Source organism: Molothrus aeneus, chromosome 2 (assembly GCF_037042795.1).
Source record: "Molothrus aeneus isolate 106 chromosome 2, BPBGC_Maene_1.0, whole genome shotgun sequence".
Taxonomy (NCBI): domain Eukaryota; kingdom Metazoa; phylum Chordata; class Aves; order Passeriformes; family Icteridae; genus Molothrus; species Molothrus aeneus.
The window spans coordinates 56,559,377-56,579,604 of record NC_089647.1 but is presented as its reverse complement, the minus strand read 5'-3'; the positions used below and the strand labels follow the sequence as shown (position 1 = coordinate 56,579,604).

General features: G+C 36.7%; 1 protein-coding gene across 1 annotated transcript in view; it reads right to left on the bottom strand.

The window, feature by feature from the left end:
* The window catches only part of VWA8 (von Willebrand factor A domain containing 8), a 183,209-nt gene that overhangs the window by 59,641 nt on the left and 103,340 nt on the right, over positions 1-20,228 (bottom strand). Inside the window, exons 26-29 of the mRNA XM_066545030.1 lie at positions 12,886-13,037; positions 4,200-4,308; positions 3,111-3,249; positions 1,162-1,364 (exon numbers count right to left, since the gene is read on the bottom strand). Of these exons, the coding sequence (XP_066401127.1) occupies positions 1,162-1,364; positions 3,111-3,249; positions 4,200-4,308; positions 12,886-13,037 (603 nt within the window). The remainder of the gene's footprint in view (positions 1-1,161; positions 1,365-3,110; positions 3,250-4,199; positions 4,309-12,885; positions 13,038-20,228) is intronic.

Here is a 20,228-nt window from a genome sequence, read left to right as displayed (position 1 = left end):
GCAGGTATATACTGTTGCCTCTTCCCACTCCTGGGAAAAGAAATTTTGAATTGAAAATGTTACAATCAGCTCACAGATAGTAAGGGAAAGTGCAAAGTATGCAATAGTTGTCTTTAAAAAAGCATTCAAGTCAAACCAACCCTGTTATAGTAACTTCTTTGAGCTAGGTCTAATACGCTTTCGGAGGTCTATTACACATCCAAGATAGCTCAGCTACTCTTGGAGGCATAAAAATCAGCAGCATGGCTTCTGTTGCAGTGTTGGAAACAAAAAGGTTTAATAACAGGCAAAATAACAAACAGAGAAAAACTGAGCTAGGTGCAGGAGTTTTTTGCTCCTGGTAAAACACCTTACAAAAGCGATTAGTTTCTTTGCTCTCTTCTTTTTCTACTAAATTTCCCAGGTGGGACTTTTTGGCTCTTGTTCAATTAGCTATCCTAAAATTTGAGGTGAAGTCCCCTAGACCTATGAAGTGGCTTTTTCACCTAATTGAAAAGAAAAACTTCTAGGCTTCTTTCCTTTTTGAGAGAACAAAGGGTAGTTTTGTCCCTCCATCAATAAAAAAACACATTCCTATACAACATTGAAATTGTTAGTAGTTCTCAATTTGCATTGGATGTCAAGGCTTACTTAGTCTTCCTTCTAGTCTCAACACTTCACAGGTTAGAGAAGAAGAAATACAAGGATTAGAAAACAAATATGGAGCAAATACAAGCAACATTTTACTTGGTGACTCAGAAAATGTCTCTTTTATATACTAGTTGAAAAGTTAAAAGGGGGACAAGATTGGAGTAGAACTTAAGTTCCCATAAAACATTTTACTCTGCAAACATATGCTGTTTGACCAAGACTCCTGAACTTGACCCATTCTCCCATTTTCTCCCATAAACCCAATCTCCCTCTATCAGTAAGAGAAGATAAGCAGGTAGAACTCATCTTCAAGAATGGAAAAGGACATTGTCCAGCTAAAGAATACAAGAGGAAAATCTCCATTTAAAAACTAAAGCTGAAGGCAACTCTCAAGCTACAAGTACAGTAAAAGAGAGAACATTCAGCAGGAGGTAGCCTTGTTCAGCCTATAGAGGTAGTCCCCAGTGACATACCCTCATGATACTACTTTGCTCATGACTAAACATTTAGCTAGAATTTAATTTTTTTTACCTCCTCTTCATGTAGAACCACTTGACCTTTAAGTGGATTTCCCAGTGGTGCTGCAGTCACAAAAGGTTGCCAGACACTTCCAACAGTTCTTGGGAAGAGGTCATAAAGATCCACAAAGTATCCAGTCTTACCAGAAATGTTCATGAAGTACAAGGAAACAGGATTGCATGTAGTAACATAAAGAATATTTTTATGTTCCTCTTCTGAAATAAGAAAACAAAATAGTGAAAGGCTATTGACATTGTGCATTTTTCTTCTGGAAATAGATGTCATAAACTTGGCAGATGATATAGCAAAAAGTACTGAAAAATTATCACTGTTGACAAGGGAGATAAAGAGAAATGATCTCTTGATATTAACTAAATGTTAACAGGCAGAATCTTGCCACAACACTATTAACTCTAAACAGGTAGTCCAAGACACATTTGTGTAGGCATGATTGCAGTGTCAGCCAGCTGCTAGTATGTTCCTCTGATTTTGCTGGTTTATAATCTTCTTTCTTCTTTCTCTATCCTATCCTATCCTCCCTTTAAATTCATGTATTTAATAATTAAACATAGTACATTGTACAAACAATATACAGAACTTTTCACATAAACCACCTTCCTGAATAATTTCAGACAATTCTTGAAACCAATAAAAAGCTACCTAATTTCTCTTTTGTTTCCATGAAAGCCTGCTAATGTACTTGTAAATTGGACTGCAAATAGAAAGAGCAGCATTCCAGTATTGATCATTAAAGATCTGTACATAATATATAATAATGGATGGATGCCTTGGAATGCCTTGGAATAAAGGACTGATGCCTTGGAATGGCTACCTAGGACAGAGGCTAGACAAATTTAGATAATAAAGCAGGTATTTATTAAAGGCCTTTAACAGATACACCTTGGGCAGTGCAAAAGCCTTGCAGAGGCTACACCCAAGATGGACAATGGTCACGAGATTTTCAGGCAGATATGTTTTGTCTATTTCCATATCAGAAGTTAATTGTCCAATTACAGCTTCAGGGAATGAAGTCATATTCCCCCAGTTTGCTCCTTGCCATATACTTTTATTTATACTTTTCAGGGCCTGAGGCTGTGAGGGTGGCCTTGGTTCTCAGGCCTGAAAGGATTGTTTTGTCTGACCAAAATGGGAATAGAGCTTACTAACACTCTGCATGGAGTTCAGAGTTATACACTAATGCAGTACAGGATCTGAAAATTAAAAAAGCTAAAATCTTAAGGCATCATGACATGCTTAATGATGAACCCTAAAAACATTTATAATTATTCCCATAGGCGCAATACCCTCTGGGACATAAGCTGTAGAGGCAACTAAGGCAGGTTTGGTCCAGTGAGAAAGAATCAGTATAAGCACAGATGAATAAAGCACAGCACTCTCCAAGTTAAAAGATTTCTATTAAAACTGAATTGAGAGAGGAAAAGTCAAAGAACTGTTTTTGTCAAGTAGTGCAGGGTTGAGCACACAAACTTAACAAACTTGTAGATTTGTGGCTGTGTTCTACTTTAATTACACATCTTTCTCTTAGCTTGAGAAAGATGTGTATCCTTAATGACCACACTGACTCAGTGAAATTACGCACCAATTTCAGTGGATTATTTTTGTATTTCACCTACTATTAAAAACAAAAAAAAAAGTGGGAAAAGGTAAGTTATTATTCCTACACTTCACTCCCATACTCTGTATTTTTAATTCTCATATTACAATTCCTAGTATTATTCCTATACTCTACCACAAGCATATCTAAAAATACACACTAATGTAAATGCACTGGAGTGTTGTTACTACACTTGAAATCCCTCATATTGCCCTTTAATATTCTGCCACTGGATATTGGTAAGGACTTAAGAAGTCAACAGCCCAGTCCTCCTCATCTTCAGGATATCTCACCTCTTTGTAATGCTGCAGATCATTACAAAAGTCAGTAGCTTTTCTTACTGTACCTTTTGTTACCGTGACGTCACAAACCATGTTAATTTCATCTAAAGGCAGTGTCCAAAAAGCAAGTTCTTCTGTGAAACTGATGGACCTGGCTTCATGTCGTTCCAGTGGAAAGCCTTGAATATTTAAGTACACAGGGCCCTAAAATAAATAATAACCATGAGGGCTTCCTAAAATATTCCACTCCCCATTCATTATGAAAATACAGAAATCTTCTTAATGCTGTAATACAATTAACAATAAAAAACCACTAAATAATTTTATATTTATTACAAAACAAATTAAAGGGAAAAGGAAACGCCTTTTATATAAACTCTCTGAATGTCCACACTACCATTTCCTTTATGGCATAGAAACCTCATGCCTCTCCTCTTTAGTCTTTTCATGGTTTGGAACCATTATCACTTAGTAGCATGAGGAGATAGCATGTACTGATGAAACACAGTTTATACAAGGAAAATACCAGAATATTTCTGTTTCAAGGAAATTATATGGCAATTTCTTGTTATATAAAGTTTAAATCTCACCCATACAGCACATTAGCAGTACAGGGTTTTCCTTACTCACTGGAGTAATAATTACTGAAGTTAAGCCAAGAACTCAGAGCTGAAAAGGACTTAGAAACTTGGGCTGCAGATCAAATGGTACCAAAGGTTCAGATTCAAACTTGCCAGTGCCAAAGAGCTGTAAGACTTCAGCTGCAAGCAAAATCGAAACAGAAAGCAGCCTTCTTTTCAGTCACTGATCATAGCCAAAAATTGAGATCTGGGGCCTGTAACTGGCCACCCCCAACCATCCAAGACAGCTACAAAGTTTCTTCAGATAAGGTATTTTCAATATCCTTATAAATACTTCTTTTCGAGAAATTCTGGCCAAGCTTACTGGTTTTCAAGAACATCTTACACTGTGACAGCTAGGTATATGAAAATGCTAATTTTTCTAGTCAGTGTAAAAACTCCAAGAACAAGCAACAAGGACCATGCCTTGTACACATTCTTTTTCCTGAAGAAATTAATCACATTTTAGACTTGTCACAACCCAGTAAATAAAACCAGTATTATATGAATAAAAAAATAATTTAAAAGACAAACCTTTACTTCTATTTTTTGAGTTTCTGATGGACACAGCATTTTCTTTTGTGCATTTCCTGGCTGATCGACTTTCCAGTAGCCCATAAACTTATGATCTGGTAATGGCAGTCTGTCAAATAATGTAGGAACAAATGAATTTTTACATTTATTAACCAGTAAGTGATATGGAATAAATAATTTAGACAACTGCATTTTTCCAACAAAATATATCTGAAGACTCTCTTGCAGAAAGTGTTTTCTTGCTAAAATATTTTATTCCTTTTTACATTTTAAATCACAAAAATGTTAGCCTTCTGGACTACTAATGTAGACACAATCTAAGCAGTATCATAAAAGAAGAAATGTATAATATGGCTTCAAAAGGAAAAGTTCTCCAGTCTGAATTATGTGAGCTATATCCAAACCATCTCTTGCTTTGCTTTATTTGGATCAGGTTGTGCCAGCACCCCTTAAAGGAACTTCTGTCAGTAGCTCACTCTTCTAAAAGACCAGCAGAAAAACCATAGTAAGCTCTGTGGCTCATTAACCACGAAAGAAAAATTATTTCTGTTTATTTTACCACCACTCACATGGCAAAGGAATATAGACATGAGAGTATCCCATTGCCTTCTGGCCTGCACAATCTACAGAAAGGACAGGGACATCTTCAAAAGCCACATTTGCTTGCCTTGATTTAATTTCCTCATTTCTGTATCTTTTATCTAAGGAAGAAATATGTGGACCACAGCAAAACTCATTTATACAGGAAAAGAAAATGCTGATGTGTGACAATCTAGCATCACAGCAAAATACAGACAGTGCAATTTCTCTTTCTTTCCCCTGAAGTGATTTACAGCCACTGAAAGCAATTTGACTTCATTAATTGGCACAGATACCTTCAAGCTAATGAACTCATCACTTCTGGCTTTTTTTTTGGGACCAGTCACTCCTAAAGAGACCTCCTATCAAAACAGCATTCTGTGTTACATGCTGTTGCACATGATTGCACAGCTACAGGACTTGGCAAGAGAATAGAAGACATTCCTTCTCCCAGTTTCTATAAATATCTTCAAAGTCTATTTTAAGGAAGTTCTCTTAGACTGTTTGTTAAAAGTATCTGCTTGGTCCCTTCTGTCCTATCTGATGATGCTTGTTCCTACTCTTTCAATTATTTTCCCTCTCCTCACCAACCTGGCACTTTTAGATATTAGAGGATTGTTTAATTTCTTCTCTACATTATTTTCAGAATAAGAAGGGATCCCAAATTAAAAAAAAAATCCCAAATTAAAATATCAATTGGACTATATATAAAACTTAGGGAATTTTAGTTTTATTTTTCCCCTAAGAACTTATGGGAAAAGTCAGGGGATGAATACAGATGTCCCTTAATTTTTGCTACTCATTCAGGAAAGATGTCTTAACATTTCTTAATGATATATTGATACCAAACCTCAAACAACCAGAAGCCAGAAGTCACAGGCATTCACTCAGCCTCCATCACCATTCTGTGTTTGGACCATCTGCCAAGGCAGTCAGACAGCCAAAGACACTGTTTTGCAAACAGAAAATGGTTTGGATACTATTGATCACTGGTGCTCACAGATAAATAAATGGCCAGCTGCCAGCAATGTGCCACTGGGGCATGTCATGAAGAAAGAGTATCTCATTAATTCCCTCTCTTAGTCAAAGAACCAGGAGAGTCTTCATGGCCTGTTTGTTGCCTGACTAAAAATATCAATAGATAAAAGTGTTTGCAGAGTGATTAATTTTGCATTTTTCCTCACTTCATTCTGCATTTTCCCATTCTTACACCTAGCTTGTATAGCCAAAATTGTTCCCAAATGAAGAAGAGAAATTGAGCCAGATTAAAAAAAAAATCCAAAACCAAAAACCCTCAAGTACATGGGGCCGTGTTTTTGCATGGCAACATTCAACACCATTAGGAAAAAACATTAATGATGCAGTATTTCAACATATACAAAATTCTTAGATATATTTATTCATGCAACCAGAAAAACAGGCAAATAGTCAAGCCACTAGACTAAATGTCATTTAGATATCTATGAAACAGAATTTTACTTCAGGCTTCCATTTGGTTTTCTAAATGATTTGTTGGCAAAGCATTGTTTATGTCTTGAGCCACAAGCTGTCTTGTGTGCAAAAAAAACCTTGGAGACTTCTTTTTGCTCTATGACTCTGAATAGCATAATCTCTGATATGCCAATAATCAGCAATAGTTATTTCCCATTAGCTCAGTGGAACATCAGCTCTCACAAGGATTTGGACTTTAGTTTTAATTCCTTACACTTTACTCCCATGGACAACATCCTAGAAATCGAGAACTTTACTAATGATCATGAATAGCTATTAAAATTTGAAACAAAACATATGTTAATAACCACCTCAAACCAAACATCCTGCTTTTTATAGCAACAGAATTACAGATTGCATTCCCAAATAAACATTTCCACTCTCTTTTGGCTTTCTGGAGATTTTCTTTGCTAATAGTTCCTCTCTTCCCTCAGGAAAACTGATTTCTACTTTCTCCTAGATTTTTGAGGTTTTGTTCTCTTCCCTTTTTCTGAATGATTTAGTTTCTCTGAGGCAGCAGAGCTAGTCATCATAAATAGCAAAGAGGAGGAAAATGTAGATCTGAATTTCAGAATAATTCAGAAAGCAGAGTTCACAATACAAAGCTCTGTGTCAAGAGTAATAGGGATCTCATTCTTCCAGGGCCTGACATTTTTTTTTCTTTGATGTCCCACTGCTCTCTCGTGTAAATCTGGTCTAAGAAAGACTAAGAGTATTGAAGAAGCTGGTGGCATTAAGGTCTTACAATCAGTCTGCTGAATGAGTTTCAGGAGGGAGCGAGCGTGCAGAACAACTGAAACAACATATTCACACTAAAAATGTGTATACATCTTAACAGCCTTCCCCTAGTGAATACATATGATACACATGGAAGTAAGGAAATTACCTTCTTTTCCCAGGACTTATAATTATAACAAGCAAATTTTGAAAATAACTTAAAGTGACAGACCTAGTAAAACTTCACTAGATGCTCCTGCCACATTGCTGTATTCCAAATTAATTAACCAAATAGCATTTACATAAAAGGCAGATAGAAAACAATGGAAATGTCAACACTGGCAAAAATCTGTAAGGCAAAGAGATCTGATAGGTATAAAAAGTACAGTGGCTGAGTAAGAATGGTACTAAAACTTCACTGGTCTCTAAGCTGGGGTGTACAGAGCAATCCATGATTTTTGCCTTTGTCAAAAGCTGGAAAGGGTTTCTAGAACAGAAAAACTACAGGCAGACTACATTAATCTTGTAAGAAATCCAAGATTTAAGAGCAATTTCTAGAGAATTATTCCTGTTCAGTTCTTTGATTATGGATGTGTCAAAGCCTGTTGCTTAAGGAAAATTCAGAACTGTTTTTCTGTTTATTCACCCTTAATTTTAGATCCTGGTTTTCTACATGATTACTGCTGTCCATGAAATGTATATATAGGCAGGGTTCAGAAAAGTGATTGCATGAGACCCACAGTTGATGGGACAATTCTACAAGAAATTATTGTTTAGCCTGAATTTCTGCATGCACAGCCATCAAAGGGAAAATGATCTGTCAAAACATAATTCTCTTGTGCTGCTAGAAAACTTTTCAAAGTGACACCTATAGAACACAATTTCTTTCCATTTCATATTTTTGATTTAAGAAAATAAATTCATTTTAGGGTATTTAAAAAAATGAAAAACAAAAAAACCCCTAAATCACCAAACAACTGTGTTAAAAAGTCAACAGAATCTGTTTATAAAATTTTTTGTTTAGCTTCCAGAGAACATACTACAAGATGGATATGAATGTTGTAAAAGGGCAGCTCCACTGAAAGCAAATTCTTCACTGCCAGGCATCGTATTAGTACAGCTGTGGAGATGAACTATGGCATAAAACAAAGCTGCTTAATATATGATCTTGTAAACCAGCTCAGTGCTGGCACAGAATGTATTATTCAAGGCCTCCAGTAACAGCCTGTGCTCCATCTAGCTGAAAAGATTTCCATCCCACGTAACCTTTTTGGACTCAAGTAAGATACAGCTTGAAATCAGGAAAATTCCTTGCCAACCAGTTCTCCATAATTTATCTAAACATATTTTGATTTGAAGACATTCAGTAGACATTCTGAAACAGACATTCAGAACAGTTGTATGTTAAAACTCCTGTTCCCTGATAACTTCCCTTCCTCAGCTGGCCCTGTAACACACAGGGTTGACAACAGACATGTATGATAGGAGAAATACCCAATAATTAACTACAGATTACCGGGGGGGAAAAAAGCCACATGAAAGAATAGTCTCAAGAGAAAAACAAAGCTGGTAAAATGTACATATTTACATTACATATAAAAAACCCAGTTCATATAAAACAAATATTGAATTTATAGGAAGCACCTGGAAGTGAATAGTGACAGGAGGAAAAATATGGACTGGCAATTTCATCAAGGATAAATGTCAGAATTAGGATTAAAGGCTGTTTTACCTAGAAATTGCAGATGGTCTGAACTGTGCACTGAAATGGCAGATTAACATGAATTTAGAAAAATATGACATAACAGATGTCAATGGGAAAAACAAAATGTAATTGTACACATAAAGAAAGAAAATGAGTTAGTACCATGAATAATTCATTTTAGCTACTATGTCTTGGCAAAACATCACAGACAATCCATCTGCTTTACATACAATACTGATAAAAATCATAAAATAGCGGACAGGTGGTACCAGGAGAGACAGACAGAATTTTAACACCTAACAATACTGAACATGTCAGTACCTTGAAGAATGGTTATTCTACCTGAAAAAAAAGTGACAACTGAAGAAAGCAAAAAGACCAAGTAAAGCATTCCTGTACAGGTCTAATACATGATATTCATTTTGCTAATAAATAAATTAATACCAACAAATTAATTTCTCTCTTTAAAAAACAACTACTGCAAGCATCATTCTGTAAATGGTCATTATGTACCATATAATCTTCCCTTCCAAGACTAGGTATATAATTTCCAGAATTTAATCTACAATTCCTGTGAGCATCTGTTCAATTTTCCTTGGATTTCAGCAATTTCAGCTGGACACATACTTAAATAATTCTTCTATTGAGACCCTGTATTTTAGAGTGTTGCTTGTGTGTCTCATGTTTTTTTCTTCCTATATTTACAGCAGTTACATTGCAGCAGTAATTTAAATAATTCTGATTTATGCAAGTTTTCTTTTTGATTCAGTAATAGGTGATAGACTTCTCCAAAGCTTATTAAAATAGGAATCACAAATCGTTCAATTCAAGACATGCCAGAGAGCACCTGTGTAAAGGAGTCAGCATTTCACTATAACAATTTTCCTCCCCAGAATCTCCTGGAAATGCTTCTGTATCACAAAATTTAATTGTACTGAATTTGTATTCTTATACAACAATTTTGCTGTTGTATGATTAACAGCCTCAGGAAGAATTGGTTTGGACTACTATCCCAGTTTTCATGTTACTTAATAGAACTGCTGTGCAATTTATTATGATAGCTAGTAAGTCTTTAAAGTCTACTGAAAAAAGACTGGGGCACAAAAGTCATCTGTGAGGATATGCTGTTGTTGCTGAAACAACATAGAAATCACACCTAGAAATCACACCTTCAGATTGCCAGCTTGTGAGAGCCTAGAAGCAGGTAGGAAAACTAGCTTAAAACAGAAAGTGATACTGACATGTCATAAAACCAATCTGAAAAAACCCAATACAGTAAGAAAAATCTAAGTGTGAAGAAAGTTGATCACATAAAGTGCTATGGAGTAAGTGCTATGGAGAGTTTTAAAAAAAGGATGTGGAGATTTAAAAAAAGGATGTGGAGATTTATGTTTAGAAAACCAGAGATGAGTTAAATATGGCATGAAATGCAAACATTCTGAGCTTTTAAAATGTCAATATATTGCTATTCTTTACTTTCATACTACTGTACTTGGCTCCAGCAAAAATGAACTTGACCAGTTTCACACTCAATACTTAAGGATGGATACACATCAAATGAAGACAAGGAGCATAAAAGAAAAATAAAACCAAACAGAGGCCTTGAAAACAGTGAAGATTGAGAGGAGACTTTCTAGTGCTGAGGCTATTTAGAAACAAGACTGACTTGCCTTGGGAGGTTATAGAACTTCATCTCTGAAGGTCTTCAGGCATGAACCAAGAAAAAATGAGCTAAGGTTTTAGAATAACCTGCATCTTTTCTGAAGGAGGTGGGCTGGACTAAATTAACACCATTATCCTATTCTCAGATTCATGGAAAACAATAGAGAGGGCAGTACTCCAGTATCTTTTCTGCAGCAGTCCAAACAACATATACCAAATTACCTCAATGTGTCTGTCCATCATGGGAGATTGCAATATGGGCTGGAACAGATTTGGAGAGATTATCTCAAGGTTCTTTAACCTCAAGGCAAATAAACAGTGCCTAAACATGAAAGATGTGGCTGTAATTCAAGATGATCTACCTGTGGCTTACATAGGAGTGAATCTCATGACCAAAATCAAGGTTGTCTTACAATGCAGGGGTAAGAACCTGAAATGCCAGCTGTAGTGGATGAGAGTGTGGGATTAAGACCAAGACAGGTAAATTGGACAGACCATCAAAGCCAAGTGCTCAGCCCAGCACAGTGAGATCTAAGAAAAAGTTGTTTTTATCAGCTGTGTGTGAACTGCTTCTGTATTTTCTCCTCCCCTGGGCCTTCAGTGTACAAATTACATGCTCAGAGCTGCCTGTCTAGTGAAGTTTTTGATAAACATCTTGTGGAGATCTTGTAAGTCTGTCATCCTTGGTGTAACCTCTCCTAGAAAACCTCAGTGATGATTCAAAATGATCAGCTAATTATCTTTAATTCAATATAATTACATTTTTCTTTTATCTTCTCACTTCTAGACTGAGCAGTCCCCAATTACAGCAATCTTTCTGTTATGTTTCCAAAACCTCCAATTGTCTCATTACTAAAGAATCCTCTCCCACATCTAATACTTCTAAATACAAAGACCAAATTTCTCAAAAACTATAACAAACATTGTAATTAGTTAAAATATAAATTAATAAGTGATGTTCAGCAAAGAAATTATAGCAAGAGTTTCAAGTGTGTTCTGTCAATTTGACAGACTTTGTCATTGCTCAAGTACTGGTTCCCCAAGCATGTAATAGTCCTGTCATCAAAATTAAAAGGTACACCACAGGCACTACTCTGCCAATCTTTTTAAATAATAAATGTAGGATATTAGATATGATAAGAGTGGTGCTGCAGCAGGAGAAACCACACATGGACACAACACCACAGAATGTGTAAGGCTGGAAAGGACCACAGTGGTCATCTGCTCCAACCTCGCTGCTCAAGCAGGGTCACCCAGAGGCACAGGGCTGCTCCAAAGGTTCTTGAATATCTCCAGTAAGAGACACTCCACAACTTCTCTGGGCAATTTGTTCCAGTGCTCACTCACCCATACCAGAATCACTATCAATAAATCATGCCATAAAAATCAGTCCCTCCTTACCAAGTATAAAATATGTATGTCATGTGGCAAACTCAGTTTTCCATATATCCATAAAGCTTTCTCCATGAAAGGGAAATATTTGTTTCTTCATAAATAAATTATGTATTAGAGCTCAAGACAGAGTAAGTCTTCTAATTCTTTTTGATTATTATCTATTTAAGCCTGTTTTCTGTGAATTTTGGAAGAGTGTATTACATTTGTTTAACAGAATCATAGAATAGTTTGTGTTGTAAAAGACCCTAATGATCCTCTGCTTTCAACAGCCCCTGCCATGGGAAGGGACACCTTCCACTAGACCAGGTTGCTCAAAGCCCTGCCCAATGTGGCCTTGAACACTTGGAGGGAGGGGGCATCCACAACTTTTCTGAGCAACCTGTTCCAGTGCCTCACCAGCCTCACAGTAAAGAATTTCTTCTTAATATCTCATCTAAACATCCCTACCCTCTTTCCATTTAAAGCCATTCCCCCTTGTTCTGTCAATAAAGGCCCTTGTAAAAAGTATCTCTCCAGCTTTCTGGTAAGGCCCCTTCAGAGAGTGAGGGGTGGCTTGAAGACAGGAAGGCATTACTACATAATGTAGCTGGTTGGATTCTAACCTCTGAAAAAGAAGTATATGGTGTAATGTATCAACTAATAATATAATTAAAGAATAACATGATTTACAGACACATACAAAAGCTGTTCTTCAAGCTTACATGCACTGCTCCATTCAGAAGAAATACTTTTGTAGAGCCCTCTGTGAGCATCAAAGACAAAACCCAGCTACCACTGAAGACAACTTTTTTTTCTGCAGACTTAGGTGATAAGTAACAGGAGAAAAGTGTATTGCAATTGAATTAAAAACACAGGAGAAGAAACAAGTATTTCCCTTTATTAAGATATATACCTGTTTACCTTACAAGCTATTAATATGTACATGGATTTTATAGATTAAATATTATTAATAAGCAAATACTCATGAAGTAACTTATATTGTTGTAACTTATTTGGAAGATTATAAATTTGAACCAGTGGAGGTTTGACTTCAGAGAATTCCAGGTTGTTTTAAAATCAATTAGCAGCAAGATACCACACTTATAAAGTGATCATGAGAAATATGTCTTCTTAATAGATATCTTATGTTATTCTTACTCCTTGGCCAGCTGTACATTGGTCGGTTTTGCTCCAATAGGTATCCCATATTTGTGCAATGTTTTGTATAAAATTTCACGCACTTCATTGTTGTAGGAGTCAAAGTCAAACACATTTCGAACAACATTTGCAAGTCCTTCAGATGGAAATTTCTGTAAAGAAACAGACCACCAAATTTCTTTTAGTGACTATCATTAAGTTACAGCCCATCATTATGTACTTCTAAAATAAACAATTCTAACTTTGATTGACAGAGAAGTTCTGAAATAATCTTTACTTTTCATTTCCAGGACATCATTTCAAGTCAGAGTGAAATTACTGACACTAAATTTGGTTTAAACAAAAAAAGCACGTGACAATTATTTAACACTAAACAACATTAATGGTTTAAAGAATTACTTTCATTATACACACAACAAGATGGTGTAATCATTGGAGAATATAATGAATACTATTCTGTATTCTTAAAATTTGCTTTCTGTAAACCATGAAGATCTGATACAAAGACACACATTCATATAATTCACCCACACAATTAATTTAAGAATTCTGACTCCTAATGTTTAATATAGAGAAGCAGATAATATACTACTTGGTTAAAAAAACTATTTTAGATCATGATGGATTTTAGTAGACACAGAAATTCACTTAAGACCCCCAATTATTTTTTTTCCTTAGGGAAAAATACTAGTTGAAATGTGCTATATACATTAAAAACCCCCAAATATTTATCAGATTTTCATTAGTATCTTTAGCAGAAATTAAAGTTGTGTTACTGTGCTAGATTGATTATTCTGAATGAGGAATTAAATGGTTGGATGGTTGCATCTAGAGGGTAGTGGTCAAATGGCTCAAGGTCCCAGTGGAGATGTGTGACAAATGTCAGTACAGACCTCGGGGGTCTGTACTGGGACCAGGACTGTTTATTATCGTCATCAATGACACAGCAGGATTGAGTGCACTCTCAGAAAATTTGCAGATGATACTGAGCTAACTGATACAGCTAACATGCTTGTGGGGTGGAATGCTACCTGGAGGGACCTAGACAGGTGGAGAAGTGGGGCCACAGGAGTTTCATGAGGTTCAACAAGGCTGTGTGCATTGTCCTGCACCTGGGTTGGGGTAACCACTTGAATCAGCACAGGCTGGAGAATGAAAAGATGAGAGAGCAGCTCTGACAAGGACTTGGGAGTGCTGGAAGGTGAGAAATTGGACATGACCTGGCAATGTGCACTTGCAGCCCAGAAAGCCAAATGTGTCCTGGGCTGCACTGAAAGCAGCGCAGAGTGTGGGAGGGGATTCTGTCCTTCTGCTCTGCTCTGATGAGACTCCACCTGCAGTGCTGTATCCAGCTCAAGGGTTCTCAACATAAGAAAGACATGGACCTGCTGGATTGAGTCCATAGGAGGGCCTCAAAGATGATCAGAGGGCTGGATCACCTCTCCTGTGAAGACAGGCTGAGAGAGTTGCTCAGCCTGGAGAAAACTCTAAGGAGACCTTATAACACCTTCCAGTACCTAGAAGGGGTTATAAGAGATGGAGAGGGACTGGAAGGGCATGCAGTGATAGGACAAGGGGGAATTGCTTTAAAAAGAAAAAGGGCAGATTTAGATCAGGTATTAGGAAGAAATTCATTATTATGAAGGTGGTGAGTCACTTGCATAGGCTGCCCAGAGAAGTTGTGGGTGCCCCATTCCTGAAGTGCTCAAGGTCAGGTTTGATGGGGCTTTGAGCAACCTGGTCTAGTGGCGGGGTGTCCCTTCCCACAGCAGCAGAGAACTAGAATATCTTTTAGGTGCTTTCCAGACAAAAATATTCTAGGATTCTATAAGCTAAAATAAGAGAAATGAAGAATTTTTAATATCAGAAAACCACTCAGAGAAACTGATGTCATTGATTAAGAAAGCCACTGAGGTGGGGGACCAAGCTGGAGCAGGTATATACCAAAAGGAGGCTGTGATCTCTGGCTCTGAGAAGCCCACACTGGAGCAGGTTTGCTGGCAGAATTTGTGACCCTATGGAAGGGCCCCATGCTGGAGCAGTTCCTGCAGAACTGCAGCCAGTGGGAATAGAGAAGGCCATGGAGGACTGTCTCCTATGGGAGGGATCCTATGCTGGAGCACAGGAGGAAGTCAGTGAGGAGTCCTCCCCCTGAGGAGAAAGTGGTGAAGAGAGAGACAACATGTGAAGAACTGATCACAGCTCCCTTCCCCCGTCCTCTTGTGCTGCTGAAGGGGAGGGGGTAGAGAAAGGCAGGAGTAAAGTTGAACTTGGGAATAAAGGAGGAGTAGGGGGAATGTGTTTTAAGATCTGTGTTTATTTCTCATCTTCCTACTCTGATTTGATTTGCTGTAAATTAAACTAATTTCTTCAAGTCAAGTCTGTTTTGCCTGTGACAGTAATTGGTAAGTGATCTCTCCCTGACTTTATCTTGTTCTATAGGCATTTCATTATATTTTCTCTTCCCAGCGGAGGAGGGAAGTGAGAATATATTTGGTGAGCACGGCATCCAGCCAGGGTTAGCCCACCACAGATGTAAATGGAACAAACCAAATAAAAATAATTTTAAAAAAGAATTATCAACTTGCTGTATATCCTGGAAATTTACTGCCTGATTTATTTTATCCTTTTTTTTGGCAAGAGATTGGAGTGAGAATCTTTCTATTTAAAAATGTCTCACTTTTTCTCCATAGGCCTTTCATTCAAATACTAGATTTTTCAGACAAGGACCTAGACACTTCCATCTCGATATGGCATATTGACAGTGATGAACATAAACTTGTGGAGAGATGTTTTAGGAAGTTGTAGTCTTAATTGCTTTTTCCCCATTAGTGAGCTAGGCTGGTACGGAGAACTTGAAAAGCGGACTTAAGTGTCAGAGAAGTTTATAAATGTATTAAAAATACAGATATTTGAATCCTGACTTAAAAATTAAAACTGAAGAAAACAGAAGAATTTCAGAAATGCTTTGACCTATACTCCTAATCAAATATCAGCATTAGGAGTTTAATATTTTCCTGACTTTATAAATATCTGATCTCAGTAATAAAATACCTGTGACACAAGCAATACTAAAATTAGCTAGTCACTGTGATATACTAGAATCCCACTGCTAAATTAAGCTTGTACAAATCTTTTTTTATCTGTGGCGTACATGGCAAAGAGTATTTTAATACTAGTGTTGCTATAAAAGCATATTAAACTATGTTCTGCTTTTTAAATCTGTCTATGAGGGACCTATTAGAAGATCTGCATCATTACAGCTTAGCGAAATAGAAGTTATTATGGGATAACATAAAATTGTTCTTCAGCCTGAGCCATCCTTGTTACAACACTCAGTTCTAACAAAGTAACAAGCACAATGAAAGAGGTACTAAACCCATTCTCCCATCATCTGTTCTAACTAAACACTAAATGTATAAACATTTCACACATGAGGTGAATTGAAAAGTTCATGACAATGTTATTAGTGAAAGTGCTAACTTCTACATTTTAATTGCACCTTGGCTTAATTGACCAGTAAGAAGTAGAGAATAATCCTGAAACAGAATTTATATTATGAATACTGTGTTTTCTCTGTTCTTCTCAGTGAAAGCACAACCAACACACCGGCACCAAGCTATCTAATTTACTCATGAACTACGCTTTCACCTCCCTGCATTAGGTACTGCAGAAACCTTGGTCAAGTACTTCAAATAATATCCAGTTTTCTCTAGAAGTCTCCAAATATGTCTGCAGTTTTCTGAATCATGGTATAACTTCAGTCATCAGTACACTTTTCTCCAATGAATTGCATCAACAGTTCCATGCCTCTTGCGTCAGCAGGACATCATAAAAAATTTCCTGAGGTACAACAGATGGATTCTGGGAACACAAGCCACTTGTACAAAAGTCCTCTACTTCAGTAATTTAAAAAAAAAAAATCACCACTTTCATGTTTCAACCAGAACAAATCCAATCCCTCTTTAATAACTGCTTGGACAACTACTTACTGAAGAAAGGAAATGACAGCTCATTTAAAGGGGAAAAAAATTAAAAAGACAAGAAAACCCAAAAAAAAGGTTGACTGTTTGGGGCTTCAACTGAATGTAAAAAAAAAAAAATCATTTGGTTTCTATTGATTTTAAAAATGAGATTACTAGAGAAAATATTGACCTCTTTTCAGTCTGTCTGACTGTCATTCACTGATTCTTCCCCTTACAACTAACACTTCTGTATGTACCTTAGATTATTTTCAGAACTTAGATTCTTGGCTATTCCATAAAATAGTAAGTAACATAGTTTTTTGCTTTCAACAATTGTATATTTTTATTTATACATTGTGTGCTTTATTTGATAGAGAATTTGACGTGGTGAAAAAGCCATATATTTTAGGATCTAACATTCCATGAGGGTATGTACTGCTACAGCTTGTGTAAAATCTATGAGCAAAATTGTGATTTCCAGTAGAAATCAAGAATCTTAATCCAAATATGCTATACCCATAGAAGTTTACTGTACTTCTACCACTGTCTGAAATGAAAGTGATAAAATTATCTGGTGTTCAGTCTGTAATGAGTCCAGACTTTTTGTTTTAGACTTCTGCCTTGTGCTCTCGCTAACGCTCACTTCCTGATGTATCTTGGTGCCTTCAGCTTTGTTTTCATTCCCCTGTGCTCTTGGTTTCTCCCTTCACCCACCCTTACACCCTTTTACTGCACGTTGCCAGCTCTCTCTGTGCCTCCTCAGCTGTCCTTCAGCAGGGCCAGAAGCACCATGTCTATGGCTCATCCTGAGTGACAGGCATGCTAATGGATTAACCAGTAATGGATTAACTAGTGGGCATCATCTACTGCCAAACAAAACAGCTGAATTCTCTCCCTGCAATTTCAATCAGTTCCTCTCTGTCATATAGCCACTGATTTTGATTAAACCAGCAGAAACCTAATTATCTTTGAAAATTGATAACTGAGATCCATTGTGACTGGCCAAAAGGGTAAAAGGTTATTGGCAGCAAAGTGAGAAGGGGATATAAACTGGTTTTTGATAAGCCTAGTTTCCTTTTGAGATTAGTCTGAACATTAAAAAAATCTTACCACAAAAGCTTACTGCATAGGCCTTAAAACCTGATGATGAGTAGGCTTTGGGGGCAGAAGGTTTCTTAGGCATTTACTGCTTGAAAACTGTTATACTAGTGCCTACTATTAGGAAGCAATCTCAGATATAAACAAGAAAGATGACAGAAGAAAAAATCGCAGCTTTCTGAAACTAAAGAAGAGTTAGTAAAAAAGCTATTGCCATTTTATCTAGACTAATCTGGCTTTCCTGTTTAACATCTACCAAGGTCTCATGAAAAACAGCATATCAGATTGCAGAGAAGCAGTCACAGCATACCCTGGTTACAGGCACCTTATGGTAACCCAACAGAGCAAGGGCAGAGTTTCTGAGCTTACCCATAAGGCACTCTTAACATAAAGACTTTTGACATTTGACAGTCTGAAAACTGGAGGTGAGCAAGACAAAAAGGCTGTATCAGGTCACCTGCCAACTAGAGCTGCAAGACCCAAATTCCAAAAGGAGAAAAAGTTGCAGCAATCAAGTTAGGTACCTGCATTAGACAACTCTACATATGCCTGCAGTTTTTGGTCTTCAAAATAGTTTGGTGTCTCAAGCACCAGCAAAAAAACCTTTCCCTAAGAAAAAAGTTAATATAGAGGCAACCTAGGTCTGAACACAATGTTTAAGCTAAAACTAAATGAGGTGAATCTCATTTAGTTTTAGCTTAAACATTTACTACATGTTCCCTACTTGCATAGTCTTTAGGGGAGGATAATCTTATAACTGTACTCTCTATGTGTATCCTAAATGCTGAAGATCACAATCAGTCAGTTAGAGATTAGCCCATCAATTTGCTGATACCATAGCATATGCTGATACCATAGCAATCAGTATATTTTTAACTGACTAGTCCTGATGATCAGATGTGCTCTCAGACAACAGTAATCAAAAGCACTTTTTTCATCCAAAACATCCAACCTTTTTTTACACAAGCAAAAAATTCCAAAATTATGTGAAAGAAATCAACACAATAGTACAAAGAGAGCAGGGCTGTGGAACTGCTGTAAGGGAAATTGTTTAACAACATGACTAACTTCCCTCCTTCCTTCCTAAGGACCAGCAATTTTATTGACTCATTTCCCTCCTTCCTCTTTCTTCTCTAACTGAAGACCTAAAAGTTTCTTACTTTGGAATAACCATTATGTTTATATTCATTGTTTACATTTGGCTACTCACAGTTTTTTTATTTATTATTCAGCTTGAAAACCAAGTTACAGTAAAGAAAATGTTCTATTCTTGGTAGGACACTGGGATCTTGAAAATGAATGTAACAAAACAAGTCAAAGACGCATGGTGGAGAGCTATTTGGATATTTACACTACAAACAGGTGAAAGCTTAGCAGATGGGAAACTTCCCCACTGAACTGCACCCAATGTCCAGGTTGAAGTGACCGTATTAATCTGCTTAAGTGAGGGAGACAGAAGCAGACAGTAAGAGCCCTTAAGACAATTAGCAATACAGCTCTTTCAATCTCCAGTTAGATACTGTTCACACTCAAATAAAACAATAATTAAGTCTTGTGTTTCTGCACTGATCACTAACAGAAATCAGTACAACTTCAGGTTACTTGGAGACAGCTGATGCAGGAAAGAAGCTAGGAAGGAAGGTAGGAAGAGCAGAAGGGTATGAAGACAAAAAAGAGTTAATTTAACAAACACCCTAAAAAATTAGCTTCTCAGCAGCACAGCAATTATTCCTCAAGTCTGTAATTTTTCCACTGTCATTTTGAATGTAACTGTGTTTAGAGATCAGCATGTACATGTTCTATCAGCTTGGTAAACAAATATTATCAGCTGGTAATGGATCCTAATAGACTGCTCTGCTTATGTGTTTATCTGGATTCCTCAGCCTTTAGGTCTGAATCTTGTTAACCCTGAGCACAAAGCTACAGAGCATTATTTTTTCTATCTATTATTGATAACATAGGAGCACTAGTTTGTCTTGAGACCTTCTCACACTCTAGAGACCACAGAGAATAAAAATCTATACTCCCCAGAAATCTAGATGAAGATTTTTAAAAGTAGTAATTCCACCCTGCAGGATCTGAATGTGTGTGAATATGTACATGACCACAAACACAAAACTATCATGCAATCCTGTTATACTATGCAGTATAAAACACAGGAGCAGTAGATCCAAATTTGTGAGAAATTATATTCTAATTGTATAAATTACATTCATTTCCACTATTTTTAAAAAACATATAGAAATCAATAATTCAAGAAATGGCCTATAAATTAACAAA